This window comes from Diceros bicornis, chromosome 8 (assembly GCF_020826845.1).
Source record: "Diceros bicornis minor isolate mBicDic1 chromosome 8, mDicBic1.mat.cur, whole genome shotgun sequence".
Taxonomy (NCBI): Eukaryota; Metazoa; Chordata; class Mammalia; order Perissodactyla; family Rhinocerotidae; genus Diceros; species Diceros bicornis.
The window spans coordinates 5,915,515-5,936,982 of NC_080747.1; the positions used below are offsets into that span (position 1 = coordinate 5,915,515).

The 21,468-nt window shown below is 47.3% G+C and overlaps 1 protein-coding gene across 3 annotated transcripts in view; it reads left to right on the forward strand.

The window, feature by feature from the left end:
- The window catches only part of CRMP1 (collapsin response mediator protein 1), a 72,616-nt gene that overhangs the window by 32,152 nt on the left and 18,996 nt on the right, over window positions 1-21,468 (forward strand). For all 3 annotated transcript variants that reach the window (XM_058546702.1, XM_058546704.1, XM_058546703.1), the window contains exons 4-8: window positions 648-812; window positions 12,055-12,116; window positions 14,730-14,810; window positions 19,932-20,000; window positions 21,212-21,332. In XM_058546702.1, the coding sequence (XP_058402685.1) occupies window positions 648-812; window positions 12,055-12,116; window positions 14,730-14,810; window positions 19,932-20,000; window positions 21,212-21,332 (498 nt within the window). The remainder of the gene's footprint in view (window positions 1-647; window positions 813-12,054; window positions 12,117-14,729; window positions 14,811-19,931; window positions 20,001-21,211; window positions 21,333-21,468) is intronic.

Below are 21,468 nucleotides of genomic sequence, written 5' to 3' on the forward strand. Positions count from 1 at the left end.
TTGTGATGAAGATCATAATGAAGATGACAATAACAATGGTGGTGACGATGGTGGTAATGAAGACTGAAGATGGTGGTGACGATGTCATTGCTGATGGTTAAATGATGGTGATGATGGCAATATTGACAGTGATGATGGTGGGAGTGATGATGAAAAGGATGGTGAAGAGGAGGATGTGGCTCTTGACGTTGGAAGTGGTGTTAATGATGGTGATGATGATGATGGTAATGGTGACGGTGATAGTGACTATTGTAGTGATGATGATGATGGTGATAGTGATGGTGATGACGATGATCATAATGGTGATGGTGATAGTGACTATCGTGATGATGATGATGATGATGGCAATAATGGTGATGATGGTGATGGTGACAACGATGATGATGGTGATGATGATGATGATGATGATGGTGATGATGGTGATGGCGATGATGGTGATAGTGATGGTGATGATGATGATGGTGTTGATGATGGTGATGGCGATGATGGTGATGATGATGGTGTTGATGATGATGATGATGATAGTGATGGTGATGATGATGATGATGATGGCGATGATGGTGATGTTGATGATGGTGAAGAGGCTGCCATTGGAACAGCTTGGGTCCTAAGCATCTTGGAACACGATGCATATTTTTGTCTCCCAGTTGACCATGTTGTGCCTGAACCCGGGTCCAGCCTGCTGACCTCCTTCGAGAAATGGCATGAAGCTGCTGACACCAAATCGTGCTGCGACTACTCTCTCCATGTGGACATCACAAGCTGGCACGATGGTGTCCGGGAGGAACTGGAGGTGCTGGTGCAGGACAAAGGTCAGTTAAAGCCCTAGGATGGGAGCACAGTTCTGGAATCCCTGGCTCTGTGGTAGATCCCATTCTGTGGGATTAAAACTCCCTTTATCTGCATCTGCTGCGAGCCCAGCTCTGTGCTGTGCACTGCTGCATAAACAGTGGAAAAACAGGCTACCCTCTTTAAGGAGTCTGTCCTCTTCTCCTTCAGGCCCTTTGGGGTATCCCCCTGTTCACAGAAGGAAGCCCGATTTGCCAGACCTGGCACGCCAGACCTTCACTGATCTAGCCTCACTTTTGCTTCTCTACCATAAATTCATCTGGGTACTTGAATCCTGGATGCCATCCCCTAAAACCTGCTACACGGCTGAGCCTTTGCTCATGCTCTTCCCCCCACCAGGAATGCCCTTCCTTCTGCTCTGCCTGTTCCCGTGATACCCAGCTCAACTATCACCGTCTGCAGTTTCCTTAATCAGAATTGCTTCGTTCTTTGAGTATCCACAGCAGATTACTTGGGCCTCTTTTGGGCACTTTTTCCATTGTTCTTAGATTACGGGACACTGGTTGTCTGTCTGGCCCTTCTGTTAAACCCTGAGCTCTAGGAGGGAGGGGACTGTGTCTACATATCTCTATATCCCACCCTGGCTCCCCTCTGGCTCACACCAGGCGTCCCTGCACAGTGTGCACTTTACAGCATGCATCACATGGAGGTGGATTGGACTGCGGACACACGGAAGCAAAGAGCCGGAAACCCAGGAGTGAGTGGTCAGTCCGGAAATGGCCAGTTCCGGAGGCTGTCTGAGGAGGCAGCCTCGGTCGGATGAAGGCGATGCTTCAAGGGGAGCCAGGAGGTGTTTTCAGTTTTTAAAATATACGTGCTATGTTTTCTCATGATAAAAATAACATCACCACAATACAAAAAAGTCAGAAAATTAAGAGGAGAAAAAAAAATTTTTCCTCCGGTCCTACCCCCTATTGCCACTTACCATTAATGTTAAGGATTATTGCCTTCCATTCCCTGTCTATGTAGACGATTTTCTCCTTGTATAGTTATACCATAGCTGTTATTGGGAATCCTTCTTTTTTCACTTAACATTTTATGAGTAATCATTACTCTTCATTAGTAACTTTTTAATAGCTCCTCATACACAAGGTAATGGTTCATTGCTTTGCTCTTTTCTTTTTATTGGGCACTTAGGTTTTCCATTTGCTTTACTGTAAATTGTTATGGCGAACATCTCCGTAAATAAACATTCTAATTGTTTCTTTAGATTTCCAGAAATGGAATTATGAGGTCAAAGTTTTACCATTTTTCATGATCGTGACACTTATTGCCAAATTACTTTCCCGAGAGACACGCCCACTTGCACGCCCACAGCCCCGTGTCTCTCGCTCCCCTGCATTTTGCACCATTGGGTGTTATTGCTTCTGTGAAACCCTTACTGATTTGATGGGTGTAAGTCAGTCTACCATTGTACAGTGGAGTTCTTTAATTGCTGATTATGTTAAACATTTTTCATGTTTTTCTTCATGTGAATATCCGATCATATTCTTTGCCCACTTAACAGTTTGGGTTTCTGTATGTCCGAGCTCTCTATATCAAGAAGGCACGATCCCTCCATTGCAGTTGCTGGGAATCACACACTCGTTTTGTAGAGTCATAATCCAAGGGAATTTACAATTTTGTGTCTTGGCTTCCTCATCAATGTTAAATCCTGAGCAATTTTCCTTGTTCCCCCAGGAGCTTCATCACATCAGTGTTACGAGTGTAACTGTGGGTGGGAGTAGAGAGGGGTCGGGGTGGAATACCAGGATGACAAAACTGTCAGGAGAGAATGCCACGGCTCTGTGGGGAGGGGACTTCATGGGGTCGTATTTATTGCCTTGTCCTAGAAGAGGGCAGAGTGTCTAAGTGTCTAACCAGCATTGTCAAATGCTTTTTATTGATTTAAGTTTCAGAATTAGTATGTGTTTATTGAAACAATATGGGAATGTCTCAAGTACAAAGTGATAATTTGATGCTTGTCTTTCCAGGCATTTTTCTCTTTGTGTATGAGCATACAAAAACTTTGAATATGCATATATGTACGTGTATATACGTATCCTATTTGTGTATGTGTATACACACTCACATATACACAATGTTTACGTTAACATAACTATAGTATGTGTGATATTCTCCAAGGGCAGGAGACCCAGGCCCTGAACTCCTGCTCTTGGATGGGTGGGCCAGCAAAGGGGCCCTCTTCTGGGGCCAAGAGCGTTAAGTACAGACAGGCAGCAGGGTCTGGAGGGGAAACAAGAGCAGAGATGCCGGGTCCTCCGTAGAGGCTGCCCCATCCAGAGCATTGTTCTTGCCTTTTCCTTCCTGTGGATAGTCCTGTGTCTCAGACTAGGTGGACGGGTTATAAAGCATGTCGTTATCAGGGCTTCTGAGCTCACTGATTCCTTCTTATTCTCCAGTCAAGCATCACCATCTCAGGGAAGCCTTGGCTGACGCCCCCGCCCCTCCTCTGTGCAGCCGCAGCCCCCGTCAAAACACGATGAGATCCTAGTTTACAAGCCCCGCCAGCCCCTCCTGGTTTTCCTTCTCCTCCCCAAGGATGGTGGAGACCTCAGGGCTCCATCCCGGCTCCCCTCCCCGAGGGGCCCCCAGCTTCCATCTGCCTGTGACCCCAGCCCAGGCCCAGGTAGGGCATGGCTCCCTAGATGCCCACAGGTGACTCAGCCTTAGCAGGCCCCCCAGAACTTATCTTTCCCTATGAACTCTGCTCTCGCTCCAGTGCCGCATCTCAGCGAGGGGCACCGCTGTATAGCCATTCGTCCAAGGCAGAAATCTGGGGACCCTATTAATGATCATTCTCGATGCCTCCTTCCCTCATGCTTCCCTCCCCATCCGTCACCTGCGTCCCCGGCTTTGCCTCCACAACAGCCCAGATCTGTCCATGGATCTCCACCACAGTCCCGTCTCTGATGTGGGGCTCATTATGTCTCACCTAGATCCCTCGTCAGCCTCATCAGTGGTCTCTGCCTCCAATCTTACCCCCTCCAGTCTTAAAATGTGGGATTTTAAGAAAGCAATCAGCATGAATGCTGCAGCAGCTCTACGTTATCCCTGGGATAAGTGCCAAGGTGCCCAAGTGGCTTTCAAGGGCCTTTTCCGCAGGACCCCTGCCCACCTCGCCAAACCCACCTGGTGCCCAGGCCCTGGTACCCTGTACCTCTCCATTTCCCATATGCTTCAGGCTGACTCTTATTCTCAGGACTGTGTAAATGCTGTTCCCCTTCTGGAACACTCTTCCTGCGTGGTCTTAGTTATTCTTCCATTCGTGGCTGTGCTACACCTTCCTCTCAGAAGCCTGCCCTGATGTCCTAAGTCCAGATTTAGTGCCCACCCAATGGACCCTGTACATCCCCATCATTGGGTTGATAATACTAAGTTGTCTTGTTGATAACCCCCACCGGCCCCCCAACCCCAGACTGTGAGCTCCTGGAGGGCAGGGAGCTGTCTTACTGTCGTACGGCCGGTGCCTGCACACAGGACAGATGCAACAGATATTGGTGAGCTGACTATGTCCTGAAGGATGCTCTTATTAACCTCTGTCTCCCAAGTACTCAGTACGTCCCTGGCATAGAATAAGCTCTCAGTAAATGTTTATGGTGTGAATGAATAAGTTAGGAAAGGAATAGGGAGAGAGAGGGAGAAAGGGAGAGGGAAGAGAGGAAGGGTGGAAGGGAGGAACATGCCTGGTTTCCTTTCCTGGAGTGTTTGAGCGCATCCCTCTCTAGGTCAGAAGGGCTTGCTCAGGAATTTTGATGGGCATCATGATTGGACTGTAAAATCAAGTGCAGGAAATTTTCAGGACGGGAAGTAAATTTAGAGCTCATTCAGTTCAATCTCATTTCTTTTTGGTTAGAAATGGAGAAACTGAAACCCAGAGAGATGTAATAACTTCCCCAGTATCACAGAGTGACTAGGACCTGAACTCAGCTTTCCCTGACAGAGCTGCTGCTAGCGCTCTCGGTGTCTTTGTGGAATTGGAAAAAGGCACATTCTCAGGGTAGATAATGGGAAGAACCTGTCCTCTGTCCGGGCACAGGCTTGGCGAGTGGGGCTCAGATTGGATTTAGCCCCTTGGGTGCTCCCTTTGCTGGGAGCCCTTGTGGGGACACAGCTTGCAACTCCTCGAAGCTGCCGCCCAGCCCTGGCCTCCCCCGTGTCAGGCGCTCTTTGCACCGCATCCAGGCTGCCTAAGGAGCGGGTGCACAGTGCCTCTCTCACGGACGAGCTTGGCCTGAGTGAACGAGACCCGACATTCAACACTTGAATCCCTCCTTAGACCAAACAATCCTGGCTTATTTTAGAAATCTCAAAATACAAGAGGAAGCTGTTCTAGATGGTGTCAGAGCTCTGTGCAGACTTGGTGGGGGAGAATGGCTTCCCCCGGGGTGGAATTTATTATACGCCACTGAGAGGGGAGTCCTGCCTGTGATTGCTAAGCCACAGGCCCCAAACACTGTTAATAGTAATTATTGGTTTTGTTGGATGTCAGCAGCATTTCAATCTCAAAATAGAGACTTTAATTTAGAAACCACTGGAAAGAGGAGGAAAAACAAGCCCAGTGAGGAGGGAAGGAACTCACGTCAGCTGCGTGCTGCCACAGGCCAAGGGTTCGCCTGTGTCGCTTGGTTATTTTCTAAGAACAGCAATGCAAGGGCAGTGCTATTATTTCTCTTTTTGGTGTGAAGCTCCTGGATCTTTCTTCAGGACCTTCCCTTGTCTCTTTATTACATTACCCTGTGATCAGCTGGCCTTTGTTGTTACAACCACTCCAAACCTAGGGCTTAAGACTACAATCACTTACGACCGTCTGATTCTGTTGGTTGGCAGTTGTAGCTGGGCTCAGTTGAGCAGTTCTTCTGTTGATCTTGCCTGGGCTCTCAGACATTTGGGCCTCAGCTGGGGTGGCTCCACACATGACCTCTCATCCGTTAACAGGCTGGGTCCTCTTCACATGGTGGTAGTGTTCCAGCAGGTGAGCAGAAAGCTGAAAGGCCTCTTGAGGATTAAGCTTAGAACTCATACAACATTGTTTCAGTTGCACCGTATTGGTCAAATCAAGTCACAAGACCAGCCCAGATTCAAGGGATGGGGAAGAAGACTCCACTTCTGATAGGAGGAACCTCGAAGAATTTGTGGCCATTTTAATCTACCACAGTGTCTCATTCTGGCCACAACTATTTATAGTCGTTCTACATGCAAAATATTCTTACTTTCACCCAGCAATTGCAAAATTTTTGTCCAGTTATGGCATGAGGCTTAAAGTACGGTATCTCGTTATGAACATCTACATAGGATGCAGATGAGGCTCCTTGAGTGTGGCTTCTCTTGATCCAAAGACTTGTGAACTTAAGAAATGAGTTATGTGCCTCCTCACTCCATGCACCCAACATACAGTGGTGGGATAGGGACAGGATAACCACAATAAACACTCCTATTTGGAAAGAGAAAAATGAGTGGCACATAGTCAGAACTCCATAGAAATTCTGGAATCCAGTTGGACACGTATTTCCAGGCCCAGTTACTCTAGGGGTAGGAAGTATTCCTTCATCAGGGCCCAATCCTCCTTAGGAGTAGTGCCCAAGGTCCAGGGTTGGCAGCCTCCAACGTGTGGGCCAGATCTGGCCTGTAGCTTGTTTATGTCTGGCCCATGAACTAAGAATGTTTTTTACATTCTTAAAGGTTTTTTAAACAAACAAACCAAAAAGGAAACAACAATGATAAAGACAAAGAAGAATATGTGACAGAGACAGTATGTGGCCCACAAAACCTTAAACATTTACTGTCTGGCCCTTTGTGGAAAAGTTTGCCTTCCCCTGCGCTAGGCCATTATTTTGCATAGCTCAAGCTTTACCCTCTGGACTCTTAGCCTGACCCTCAGAGATATAGTTCCTTTTCCATAAAAATGGCCCGTGTGGCAGCTGAGTAGTTTTCTCAGCCTTTTTCCTACCCATAGAAAGTTGGTCGTCCAGAGGCCCCATTTCATTTTGAACAGTTTGTCTCTTTTAGTCAAAGATGGTACAATTTTCTTAAAAACACTGTGGGTTTCCATTGTATCAGATTATAGTTCACTCCATTGGACGAATCTTTTTTTTTTTTTTTTTTTATTTATTTTTCCCCCAAAGCCCCAGTAGATAGTTGTATGTCATAGCTGCACATCCTTCTAGTTGCTGTATGTGGGATGCGGCCTCAGCATGGCTGGAGAAGCAGTGGGTCGGTGCGCGCCCGGGATCCGAACCTGGGCCGCCAGTAGCGGAGTGCGCGCACTTAACCGCTAAGCCACGGGGCTGGCCCTGGACGAATCTTTTTTGAGACAAACTTCTCTCCACTTTAGGTGATTTTCAGTTTGTCGTATGACAACGCCTTTAAGATTCTTACAAGCCCTTTTGTCTAGCTTAGGAAGTCTTCTGGGTACCACCTTTTTCTGAGGTCTTATCAAAGACTCCTGTGTGCACCCTAGATTTAATCTTTACCCTGAGGCCATTTTTTTACCTTGAGAATTGTTCATAAACTGGCAGGAGTAGAGACGAGAAGCAGTGCTATCTGTCCACTAAATTCTACTTGCAAACTGAACAGTTGCTTCTTCCTCTCTCTCCCGGTTCCTCTTTTGTTTCCTCTTACATCACTTAAAGAAGCCAGTGGACACTCAGCACTCCTCATGGAAATCCCCTGCACCGGATTCACAAGTTCTCTGCGTACATTTTCCCCCAAGTGAGCACGGGTGGCCGTTTCTCCAGTTGTTTTCCAGCACCTAGTAGAGGCACCCTTTCCCACTGTCCACTAACGGTTTGTGTCCTGTTTTCCCACTTTGCTGACAGTTTTCTCAGCACTCTTCTGACCTCCACCCACCGCCCAGTCCCGCAGCCAGTGCCACATGTTTTAGGGTTTGGCTACTGCAGCACCCGACCTCTAGGCACTAATTTCTGTACCAGTTAGTCTTTGCTTTATAACAAACCACTCCAGAATCCAGTGGCTTAAAACAGCAACTGTTAAAACTACAATGAGATACTACCTTACACCCATTATGATGGCTGCTATCAAAAAAACAGAGAATAATAAGTGTTTGCCAGGATGTGGAAAAATCAGAACCCTTGTGCATTATTGGTGGGAATGTAAAGTGGTGCAGCTGCTATGGAAAACAGTATAGAGGTTCCTCCAAAATCTAAAAATAGAACTGCCATCTGATCCTGCAAGTCCACTTCTGGGTGTACACTCAAAAGAATTAAAAGCACAGACTTGAAAGATAGTTATACACCAGGTTCATAGCAGCATTAGTCACAATAGCCATAAGGTAGAAACAGCCCACAAGTTCATTGATGGGTGAGCGGACGTACAAAATGTGATATGTCTGTACAATGGAAGATTATTCAGCATTAAAAAGGAAGGAAATTCTGACACGTGCTACAACATGGATGAACCTTGAGGACATTATGCTAATGAAATAAGCCAGTCACAAAGGGACAAATACTGTATGATTCCACTTATATGAGGAGCCTAGAGTAGTTAGATTCATATAGGGAGACGGAAGAATGGTGGTTGCCAGGGGCTCGGAGGTGGGAGAATGAGGAATTGGGGTATAATGAACACACAGTTTCAGTTTTGCAAGATGATGAAGTTCTGGAGATGGATGGTGGTGATGGTTACACAACAATTTGAATGTGCTTAATGCCCCTGTACTGTATACTTAACAATGGTGAAGATGGCAAATTTTACCACAACTAATAAAAAACAGCAGTTGTTGATTTGCTCACAACTCTGTGGACAGGCACTTGGGTTTGGGCTCAGCTGGGCACTTCTGCTGTTCCCACCCTGGCTCCTTCATGCCTTGGGCCTCAGCTGGAATGGATGAGACAGCTAGGATGGCTCTTTCCGTGACCTGTTCCCCAGCAGGCTTTCGTGAGCTTCGTCCCATGGTGGCTCCAAGAGGGTGAGAGGGAAGCCACAAGCACTCGGAGGTCGAGGCTTGGAACCTTGTAGGTGTTACTTCTGCTTCTTTCTGTTGCTCAGAGCAGGTCTCAAGACCAGTCCACCTTCCAGGAGCGGGGAAAAGCACTACCTCTTGATGGGGGTTGCTGCAGAAATTTTGCGAAACTTTAAAAAACTTAGCACCCTGTGTAATGTCTTCCTGGATCCTGTCTGTATGTGAAATGATCTTATTTATTTGTTTGCTTATTGATTATTCCCATGAGGATATAGACAGGGCTCCTTCCTACCTGTATTTCTTGCTTCTAGAATGGTGCTTGTGCATAGTGAGTACTCAGTAAATATTTGACAAGTGAGAAAATAAATGTTCCATGAGAAAGGGCTTCTGGGGTCTAATAAGTTTGGGAAATGCTCCCTGTTTATTCTCTTCTTGAATATTCTTAACGCACATTATCAGGTTAAGATCTGTGAGAAGCTCTGCAGTGAAGAAACCTGCTTATTATTGATGAATCCATTTTCTCTTCATCCGATATGGATACCAACATCTTTGTGTTTGGTTGCAAAAATCAGAATCCTTCCAGCGCTTGGCCTAAGCTAAATGAAGCAGATTTGCCTTAGTGATAGAGACATGTATCCAAGGATCCCATGCCAGGGGGTCTTCCTCATGGTCATCTAAGTTTTCTCTTTGAGCCAGCTCTGCTCTCCCTTCTCATCCTTGACCTGCCTTCTTGACTTCTGACTTCCGTAGTCCCTGCGGTGGAATGCAACAGCCCCCACTTTGTCTGATGGACTTCTGTTCAGAGACCAGCCAGCTGTCCTTTGGTATCAGCTGGACTCAGTTCCTCCTCCTGGCTCAGCCTAGCATCAGTCACGTGCCCAACCTGGGACTAACCATCTGTGATCTGGGGCCCCATGGTATGAACATGGCTGCTTCCAAGGTTACCTGGTGGATAGGGAAGAGGGTGGTTGCTAGAGAACATAAGAAAGTTCTGAGAACTGGAGGGTGTTATGAAGAGATTGACAACCCAATAGGTGTTCAATACAATCCTTTAGAACAGGTGTCCCGTGAAAGCTCCTTGGAGAAAAATGTGTGAATTTGGGAGGTTTTGTGAGTAGCAGGGCCTACTGTATTTCCCGAGGCTCTATTGCTAGAAGTAGAATGATCAGGCCAAAGATATGGAAACATTTATAGCTCTTGATATGTGTTGCTTAATTGGTTTTCTAAGCAGGTGCAAATTGGTTGTGCCAATTTTTACTGCCACTTACTATGTAAGAGGGACTCATTTTGATGCACATTCACTAGCAGTGGGCAACATATTTTAGTTAGCCATTTGTTTTTCTTTCTTCTTAAATCGTCTAAAAATACTGTTTGCCTTTGGTGTTTTTTCTTCTTTGCTTTTATTTTAATTTTTTTAACATAAGATAAAACAGATACAGAGAAATCACACAAATCAAAAATGTGGCTTTATGAATTATTATGAGCTTTCCCCTCTCAGGCAAGAAATAAGACTTTGCCAGCTGCCCAACAGACGCTCCATGGGCCTTGCTGCAGCCACAGCCCCCACCTCCCCCCAGAGTAACCACTGTCTGGTGTTTTTTAAATAAGAGTTTTTTTTAAACCGCTGTTAAATTTTTTGCAGATATGTTTACCCTGTTGGTTGTTTGCTTTGTATTTTGACTTTTTAAGAATTAACTTACAGAAGGTTTCCATTTATAACAAGTCAAATCTCTCACAATTTTTCATGATAGCTTCTAATCTGAGATAACTTTATTCCCAACCACCACACCCAGAGTCAGTTCTAGGGGTTATTTGTTAATTCTGCCATCTGTTTTCTAAATTATTATTTCCACTTTTATCTGTATTATTTCCTTCTAATTTCTGGTGAATTTCCATTTACCTCTTTTAAAATTCCTCATCTTGGAACTTTTCTCGGTTGAACTCTTCTCCTCCCCCTTCAAAACTAATATAGCATTGAAGGCTGTGAATTTACCTCTCACTGTGGTTTTATTGTTTACCCATTGATATTTTTTCTGCCTACGTATATACTGAGTTTCTGTTTTTATATTTAAAAAAAGGTTTACCTTTATAAGGAATACAATATAAATATTAATCAATTGTTGTCCTGTTATTTTTAAGTCCACTTGATTAATGAGAAACTGATAATTTTATGTTAATCTCTGAATATTATTTTTCTTTTAATTTTTCTTGATCTTTTAGGAAAAGATCTTTTTGTTGCCAAGGTTTTCTACATAAGAAAAGATTTTTGGCTTGTCTTCACTATTGCTTAGTATAAAAGAAGGCTCAATCCCATTTAATGCTTTCGCCTTAAATTCTTCTTCTTCTTTGAACGTTTTCTGATTCCATCAACAAACATTAAATGCGTTGCACATGTAATGAGTGTGCAAGATGAAATAACATATCCGATGTGGTCCTGTCCTCCAGCCGCTTGAAGGTGAACTGGGGAGAAGTCCTCCCCGCACCTCCCCCGCGCCCCGCTGGTCTGCCATGCTGCGCGTTGAGGCCTGTCGTTTCAGCCTTTTTGAGTCCCCACCCCCTCCATCCCTGCAGCTCCCGCCCTGGCTCAGAGCCTCAGCACACCTGTCCCGTTTGCCTTCAGCATCTTCCTACCTGTCGCCATTTCTCCGTGCTGTTCTGCACACCCATCCTCCACCTGGCTTCCAGAGTCAAAAAAGTCTGATCCTGTCACTCCCTTGCTTTACATGCTCTGCTAGATAGTGGTGATGGCTGCACAACATTGTGAATGCGCTAAATGCTACTGAATTGTGTGCTCTAAAATGGTTATGATGGTGAACTTTGTTATGTGTATTTTACCATGAATAAAAAAAATACAGAAGATTAAAAAAAGCACATACTCCCTTTGCTTCAGCCACAGGACACTTTCTAGTACCTGCACACCTAATGTCCCTTCATCTTCCTTACTGTCCGTGCCCCTGCGTACCCCTCCCTCTCAGCCCGGATGGTTCCCCTCCCCCTGCTCCTCCTCCTCCTCCCCCTCCTTCTCCTTCTCCTCTCTCTCCCCCATCTCCTCCTCCCCCTTCTCCTCCTCCTCCTTCAGATTCCTCTTACATGCGACCTTTCCCGGAAGCCCCCTTAGACCCTCCTCCACACCCCCAGGCTGGGTTAGGTTCCCCCACTGTGAATTCCCATGGCAACCTTCTACCCTGGTCGTTACCACTCTGTACTGTGATCATCGACGTACTGGAAAGACATGTCTCTTTTTTCTTAGACACATTTTTCTGTTCTTTTTTATCTTGAAACAGGCGTCAATTCCTTCCAAGTCTACATGGCCTATAAGGACCTCTACCAAATGTCGGACAGCCAGGTAGGTCCTCCTGCATACCTCCTCTCCTCACCGGGCGGGAATAGGCCAGCTTCATCAGGCCAGGCAGCACTGGGCCAGGGAGATGTCACAGCTGGCCGGGGACGGCTCTGGGTTCGAGTCCTGCTTCTGACACTAAATTGCCCTGTGGCCTGTGTCAGCCATTGCCCCTTCCTGGGCCTGCAGTCCTTTCTGGCTTCTAGAGTGGGGTAGAGGGGGCGATTCCCTGCAGGGTAGTTCCCAAACCCAGTGCATCCTTAGCATCATCTAAGGAGCTCACTAAAGATACAGACTCTTACATCCCATCACAGACGCTCGAGGGCAGGCCTCAGGGATTGTACGTCCCAAAAACTCTGCAGTTGATTCTGGGGCTCGAGCAAGGTCGGGAACCATTTCATTAGCTCTGGCCAGTGCTGTCCCTCAGGCCAATTGTAAGTCACCTTTTTCCTCCGTTTTCTCATCTATGTGACATAATCATCTCTCTGGCCTGCCACCTTCAAACAATTGTTATATGCATGAAATGCGCTAAGGAAGATGATGCTCTAAGTAGTACAGGTGTAGGGGTTACTATTTATTGGACACCTGGCCTTCTTATACCACTAGGACTCCTTGTTTTGTTTTGTTATCATTGCCTTGCCTTCTGCTTGTGAAAAAGGTGGTTCAGTGTGGTGGTGAAGGGCATGGATGCTAGAGCCAGGCTGCTTGGCTGTAAGTCCTGGCCTTGCTGGGCAGGCTGGGGCAGCTTTCCTAACCTCTCTGTGCTTTAGGTTTGTAGGGGAGGGAGACATCTCTGGGTCCTTCTGGCTGGGTTACCAATTAAATTGACATGAGACAGAATAACAGGAGAAAATCAAACAAAGCTTTATAACATGTATACATGGGAGAGACCCAGGAAAAACTGAGTAACGTGCCAAAATGGCAGAGGTTCTCATCTTAAATAGTATCGTCGGGTAAAGACAAAGGAGGATGTTGGGGGTGGGGGGAGTCAGTTATGGGACATTACCAGAAAAGCACAGTAAACTAGAGTAAGGTATTAGGCAGATTTAAGTCCTCCCCTTCCGCACTGATAAGAGTTTCTAGAGATAAGGTCATGCCCTCTTCTTCCTGGTACAGTGAGGGAGATACCTTTCCAAATGGAGATTTCCCTTACAAATGTAAATGTCTCTTGCAAAGGGTAACTTCTACTTTTACTTGGTTTTCAGAGCTTTGATAAGAATGGGCTTAGCAAGGACCCTCCCAGTCTATCCATACCCAGAGTTATCTCTGGTGATGGCCTGTCCTGGGGACAGGCCTTCTGTCTTAAATTCCTTTAGGTAGTTAGTGGGGCTGTGGGAGGGGCGTAGTGTCAAAGTTTCTTTCAGAGTCTTTTGTTCTTGAAAATAATCAAGGTAAAGAGACATATTTTCAGGTGGCCAAGTCTGATCCTTCACAGCTTCATAATAGCACCTACCTTATAGCGGTTATCGGAGGATTAAATGATTTAATACAAGTAAAGCTCTAGGATAGGGCCTGGCACACAGTGGGTGTCACATGGGTGTTACTAAGCTGTTACTCATTGTTCCCATGGGGTGTCATGTGCTTCGGGAGGAGCACTCCATGTCTTGTCTTTCAAAATAAACACTTGAAGTTACAGAAAATAACTTACCCCAAGATGCCCTGGAGGCGTTTGATGCGATCCTCGAAACGCATTCAGGTAGCTGGGAGTTGGTTCAGTTTCATGGAAAAAGTAGCCTGGGTCTCGCTGGCGTAATGGAGATTCTCACCTGTTTCATCCTAACCTCTGTTCCTCCAAAGCCTGGGTTGTGGGTGGACTCAAGCCGACTTTGGGTGTAGGTCCTCAGAAAGGCTTCATGCCTCCAAGTGCCTCCCCCACTGCCATCTGCATCTGGAAACACACATCCCAGGGGTGTTGTCTTGCACACAAGGAGCACAAAGTTAAGATTTGAGAGCCCCTGGAGAAGGAACATGGTGGCTTTGGTCCTTACCAGATTCAAGTGTCTGATTGCAGATCCTTCACTGGTGGGAAGAGGGCATTGGACAGCAGGCAAAATGGCTAAATGAGGTGACGCTTGGCAGGGAATATGTTATCTGAGTATTAGAGTTATCAAAGAACATGCCCCCCACCCCACTGGGATCTATAACATGAGACGGGTTAAAATTTTTGTGAAGATGTACACATTTCCTGAGATATGTGGGTGGCACACTACGGGCTTCGCAGGTTTAGTTACACGATTTCAGTAAAACTGAAAATGGCTTCTCTGCACCAGTTGTAACCATCAACAACTCCAGGTGCTCCAATGGAACAAGGCCAAGACGAGAGCAGAAGGCACGAGCAGGTGCCGGGATGGAGGGTATAATCGTGCCGGGTGGACTTGGACCAGTTCTGCCCCACCCCCAGCCCCTTGCTTTTGGATCTGGAGGGCGTCAGTCAAGGGAAGGTCCTTTCCAAGGCTTACTAGTTGAGCAGTGCATTCCATTGATATGGACGGAACGGCCATGCTGCATCTGCGTTGGCCAGCAGGTGGATGACTATGTGTGCGAGCAGAAGAGCAGTCTTTGCAAATGCTCGTTCTGTGATAGTTTTATCTCACCCAATCCCTGTTTATCCCTCCTTAGCTCTATGAAGCCTTCACCTTCCTTAAGGGGCTGGGAGCTGTGATCTTGGTCCACGCGGAAAATGGAGATTTGATAGCTCAGGTGAGTGGTGTGAATGTCCACCCCTTCCACCTCAGTCTGCTTCTCCTTATTGTGAAGGGATGATAAAGGAAGCTTGATTAGTAAGGTGACCAGGCAGTGAAGAGTCAAGCTAAGAACTGGATGGCATAGCAGACACTCTAGGTGTGGGTGTCTGCTGTGCTATCACACCTGCCCCGTGAACCTCAAAAGGCTTGCATGAGGGACAAATGAGGGTCTGAATGAAAATGCTTTGTAGACCTGGGGGATACTAGAGGCAATGCACATGGAAGTTGGTGTTGCTTGTCCTTGCGGGACAACGGAGTGGGGATAATGGACAGAGCCCAGCCCTGGGGTAGATGTTCCAGCCCAGCCTCTTCTATTTCCCAGCATTGTGACGTTGGGCAAGGAACTCTATCCCATGAAGGCTCTCGTTCTTCATCCAGAAACACCTACCTGGAAGTGTTGTGAGGGTTAAATGATATCATGTATGTGAAGTTCAGTGTCTGACACATAATAGGTTGTAGCCATGCAAAAGTTTTGGATAGAGTGAGACATGAACTCATTTTGATCATTCTGGCCATGGGGTAGAGAATTTGACAGGAAAAGAATAAAGTCAGGGTGACCAGCTAGGTTTACTCCAGTGATCCTCATAGGAAATGAAGAGAGGAGATAGAAAACGGAGATGGAAGAGGTGAGAGTATGATGGGGAAGGAGCACAGTCTACGGGACTCATTGATGGATCGAGTCGGGGAAGAGGAGGAAGAAGTCAAGGATGGCTGCTTCATCTCTGGTGTGGAGGCATGGGTTGATCACGATGCCACAAATCAAGATCAGGCATATAGGAGAAGATTGGGATGCATCCAATGAAAGTAGTTGATGCCAGGCATGACACTAAGGATTTTATATATTGCTGTTCACAACTACTCCATGACGTGGATAAATTATCCCCATTTTATAGATTGAGAAACTGGAGCTCAGATAGCAGTAACTTGCCCACTGTTACATGGGGCAGCAGAGCTGGCATGTTAATGCAGTTCCGTCTGGTTCCAGAGCCCAGTGGAATTGCAGCATGTTGGTTAAGTGCATGAGATCTGAAGCTTCACTATTAAGGTTCAACTGTTGGCTTTGCTTCCTGTTATTCGTGTCCTTAACAGTTCTTTTGTAAAACTGATATTCTTTGAAATTCAAAGGAAAAAACAAACAGTGCCTCAGTTCCATCAGGCAGCAAGATTCTGTTCACTGGTAGCAAGTCACTAAGTCCAGCCCACATCTGAAAAGAAGGGATGCTACAAGGGTGTGAATGCCAGGAAGTGAGGATCACTGGGAGCTTCATCAGAGAGTGTCTGCCAGTCTGTCCTCTGGACCCCGATGATTGATGTCCGTCTCACATGCAGAACACATTCATCCCTTCCAAGGTCCTCCAAACTCTCGTCTCATTATAGCATGAAAGACCGGAATCATCTAAATCAGGTCTAGGTGTGGATGCGGCTCCTTGGGTGTAGTTCCTACAATCTGTGGGTCTGTGAAGTTAATGAGGCAAGTTATCTGCCCTCTGCACACTCAGCACACAATATACAATGGTGGGGTGGACATTCCTATTCAAAAAGGGAAAATAGAAGGCATCAGTCATTGGTCCACAGCCGTTATGAACTCCAGTTGGGCAAGTGTTGGCAGTTCTGTGATTAGTTTTTGAAGCCTGAAAATAATTCTCCACAGTTCTTGGCTCCACATTCTGAGCTCTTGGTTCCATCCTCTGAGTCATCCATCCTTTTTCATGAAAGGTAGCACGTGCCTGCAGCTGAGTAATTTTCTCAGCCTGCCCAGAATTTTGGGGGTCCAGCTGCCTCCCTTCATTTTGTATGTCTTTGTCCCCTTCTGTCCAGTGTTTTGCTCAAGTAATTCTCCCAAAACTTTTGTGGGCCTCCTGTGAATCTCATTGGGGTTCACTCCATTAGACAAAAGACCCCCACAGATACCTTCCAGGTAAACCCTCCTCTACCCTGGTCAGACAGCTGAGGGACATGCCCTTGAGGCCCTATTGTTTGATTGAAAGGCTCTATGGAGACACCTTCAGTCTCTTTAGAGGGCCTTTTTTTGGGGACTGAATAGTACTTGGAGACACCGCTCTGTCTTTCTGAGTTCTTAACAAAAGGTGTTGGAGTCACAGCCTTTGTTTTATCACTAGATTACTGCTCATCTCACAAGGGCCTGGATTAGAGATTTGCTCAGAGCCGTTTCTTACTTTTACTATCTTTTGCTCTTTGGAGAGGCTAAGAATTTTCAAAACCATCATGTCCTGGTTCCTTTTTCTTTAACATTCCTTCCCGCAATTATTTCTCGCCTCTCACATTTTACTATAAACAGCAAGAAGAAACCAGGCGGGACCTCCAGGAGTTTGCTGGGAAATCTCCTTAGCTAGATCCACTAGTGCATTGGGGCTGCATTCTGCTTTCCACGTAACTACAGACGACAGCGTCTCTAAGCTTTCTGCTACTACACGACAGGCTCCAGCTTCCGAGAACACGTTCTTCTTTCCTTTTGAGCTTTCAAAATTCATATATCTACCAACAGTCTTTTCAAGGCTATTCTAGGCTTTCTCCAACATGGTCCTTGAAATTCTCCCAGCCTCCATTCACTACTTGATTCAAAAGCTGCTCCCACGTTTTCAGGTAATTGTTCTGGTAACACCCTACTTCTGGGTAGCATGATCTGTGTTAGTTATGTGTGGCTGCACAACAAATTATCCCAAAACTTAGCATCTTAAAACGATAAACATTTATTGTCTCCTGTCCTGCGGGCCAGGAGTGCAGGTGTGGCGTAGCTGGGCCCTCAGGCTCGGAGTCTCTCGCAGGCTGCCGTGAAGGTGTCCAGCAGGATGCAGGCATCTCAAGGCTGGACGGGGGCAGGGTTCCCTTCCAACCTCACTCAGGCGGTTGCTTTCAGAATTCAGTTCCTTGCAAGCTGTCAGACTGCTGGCCTCTGTTCTTTGCTGGCTGTTGGCCAGAGGCCCCCTGGGTTCCTTGCCGTGCGGGCAGCTACAGCAGGCCGCTGGCTTCCTTCAAGTGAAGGGGTGAGAGAGCAAGAGAGGGTGAGCCAGGTGGAAGCCAGAGTCTGTTTGCAACCTAATCTCAGAAGCGACATCTCTTCTCGACATCTCTTCTCTTTTGTCGTGTTCAGCTCATTAGGAGCGGGGTGCTGGGCCCAGCCCACATGCGAGGGGAGGGGATGACACAAGGCCGTGAAAACCAGGAGGTGGGCTCATTGGAGCCTCTTAGAAGTTGCCTACCACGCATATCTTAATTTTTCCTGGCTTTGAACTTCATAAAAATGGAACCATCCAATATGTACTCTTTTATTTCTGGCTTCTTTTGCTCAATACTAGGTCTCTGAGGTTCCTCCTTGTTGCTACATGAAGCAATAGTTTTTCCTTTTTCATTGCAGTGTAGAATTCCACTGCAGAGTGTGTCACAATTTATTCTCCAATTGGTGGATATTTTGGATACTTTCAAATTTGGGACTGTTGTGTATAAAGCTTCTGTGAACATTCTTGTTCAGTCTTTTGTTAAACATGTGTTGGCATTTCTGTTAGCATATACTGAGGAGTGGAATTGCTGGAGGTGGACATGCACGTGCTCAGCTTTAGCAGTTACTGCTGAACGGTCTTCCAGAGTGTCCCCCCTCACACTCCCCCCTCCGATGCAGGAGAGACCAGTTCTTAAGCTTCCATCAGGGCCCTCTTAGCTTTCCTCACTGCCAACTTAAGATTTAGCTTTCTCAGTTCCAATAAATCTTTTACTTGTTGTGCATCTGCCTTACGGCTTCCAACATTTTGTGTCTGTTGTCTTCTCTGCATTCTCTTGGTTCTCATGTATTTTTTCTGTCATTTTAGTGGGATTTTAAAACGGAGCAAAAATAATGTGTGTGCTCAGCCCACGATCTTGAACTAGAAACTCCATCTGGTCTTTTTGTGATCTGTGTTTTCCTCCCATTGTGTTATCTTTCATCCTCCTTCCGTCCTGTCTTCCCCTCTCCTCCCTCCCTGCCTTCCTTCCTTCCGACAGAAGTAGTCTCTGACATTTAAACAACCTTGCATAGGGATCTCTCCATATCATAAAATCTTTTTATAAACAGTTTACAAAAATGCTTTGTAAACACCATCTTCAATAGCTGAAATTATCCCATCGTTTACTTAAATCCACCCCAGCTGTTAGACCTTGAGACTGTTTCCAGTTTATGTTCCTATAATAAACTTAAGCTTCATAACCATAGATGCGCAGTGGACACAGTGATGTTTCTTCATGGTTGACAGGGCCCGGGGCTCAAGGTAGGGATGTTTCCAAGAACAATGATACAGAAACTGTGGAAGTTAAAATTAGCAGCACAGCTGACATCTGGGCCATGTAAAAAAATTATTTTTGAGATATTAAAGTATTCCTAGGATGAAAAAACCTTGGAGCAAATGGATTTGAATCTGGGCTGTTAGCTCAGGGGACCATTTCAAGGTTATATGGTAAGCTTGAGGTAGAGGGTTCCTGCTAGAAAGACAGATGCCAGCGAGAGGAAACTATAGTAGAGGTGATGAGAGCTGGCTGCCTGCTAATGACCTCTACTGCTCACAGGTATTGTGCCAGCGTTTTACACATGCTGCCTCGTTGATTCACTCTAGTAACTCCGGAGTGCAGGCGCTGTTGTTCCCAATGTAAAGAAGAGAGGGCTGAGGCTCAGAGAGCTTGGCCACCTCGTCCAGAGTCACGAGATGGTCAGTTCTGGAGCTGAAGTCCCAGTGTAGGGCTGTTTGATTCCCACATCCATGCAATACCCGAACACCACCTTTCTTCCCAAAGGAGAGCCCTGCAGCAGAGGCTTGGAGGTTGGGAGGGTGGTCGGTGGTCTTTGAGGCTCATTTCGTATCACCCTGCTTCCTCTCGCTGGTCCCCGGGGGATTGAAGGAGAGCACGCGTGGACGGAGATATCCGGGATTGCGAGGGGGGGGCAGAGAAGCGCTGGATCACCCCAGCCCCAGCTAGACCCGTGAAAACCACTCACCCTCCGGGCCTCAGCTGCCCCTCTGTCTAACGAGGGCATGGGAAGAGTGGCCTCTGCCAGCTCTGACATTCTGTAATCATTGTTCTTGTCTCGTAGGAACAAAAGCGGATCTTGGAGATGGGCATCACAGGTCCTGAGGGCCATGCTCTGAGCAGACCTGAAGAGGTAAAGGACCCTCCACTGGGTGTGACGGCCATGGCTGAGAGCTCACCCGATGCTGTTCCAGCTGGAACAGCCCAGCCAGAGCCCCTGTCTCCATCCCAGCCCCCTACACGGGCATCCCGGCACATGTGGCCTTCCCTGGGGTCTGCTCTCTGACTTGGGAGCCCTGGAGGCTGCAGGTCAATCAGAGGGGCGGGGGAAAGGCTTTGCCTCTCCCGGGGCCCAGGAGCTTCACACCAAGGCCCCGTACACGCTTGGGTGTCCAAACGATAAGGATCCTTACTGAGGACTTTCCTATTTGATGATAGGGAAGCGGAGCCACAGGTCCCGGGCCTAGTGCCTACACACGTGCCCCTGCACGCTGCCCACTGTGTTCTAAGACTTCAAAGTGAATTCCCCTGGGAGTGGCGGAGTTTGTGTGTGTGAGAATGTGTGTGCGTGACAGTGTGTTAGTGTGCACAAGTGTGTATGTGAGTGTGTGTGAGGGGCATAGAGGGAGGCAAGCAGATTGGGCGTGGAACAGATGGGCACCCTAGAAGCCGTTCTCTGAGTTGAGGCTCTGTCCTGATGTCTTCATCAAATCATCAACAGTCTTCCTGGACCTCCGCTCTGGGCCTGGCCCTGTGCTGGACTCTGGGGACACAACACATGAGTAGCTAAGCTCCTAACCCCGAGGGGCCCTTGACTTAGCCCAGTGCTCTGCACGTGAGCTCCACGGCCCACAGGCTGTGTCCTGGTCCCTGGTGAGATCAGGACAGACCCGGAGACGGCATTCACAAACCTCTGTAGCACGTGGACGTTGCTGCTGTGTCCAGGCATGTGACCAGTGGGTTCACCCGGAGAGCAGGTCGGGGACACTTCCAGGTGCAGTGGGACTCACATAGCGTGTGGCATGCAGCTCAGGCTGCCTACCAGTCACGAGCAGCAGGACCATGTCTGGGGCATCACCAGACTGGAAATTAAAAAGAAAACAATACAAAACATAGCTGGCCCTTTTGTTCGAGAAGCACTGGTCTGGAGGGGCAGAGAGCAAACCAAACAGCAAGCAGTTTCCCGTGGTTATTGAATGAGCGAACGAAGGAGTGGATTTCCCCCTGACCGCATTTAATTAAGGAAAATTGAAGGATGCTGGTTCAGGGAGAGTCCTGGGAACTTGGAGTGGGTGGTGCCCCCGTCCCTCCCTCCCGTGACCCGTGTATTTGCCATGTCCCCAGCTGGAGGCCGAGGCGGTGTTCCGGGCAATCACCATCGCCGGCCGGATCAACTGCCCCGTGTACATCACCAAGGTGATGAGCAAGAGCGCGGCCGACATCATCACACTGGCCAGGAAGAGAGGTACGCAGCCCGGCGCCCGGCCTCCTGCGGGGCAGCTGGGTCCTGAGGAAGGGGTGTCCAGCAGGTTCTAGTTCACTGACGGGGCCCCTGGCCAGGACAGAGACACCCTGCCCGTTGCCGGCAGCCTGAGCCTCCT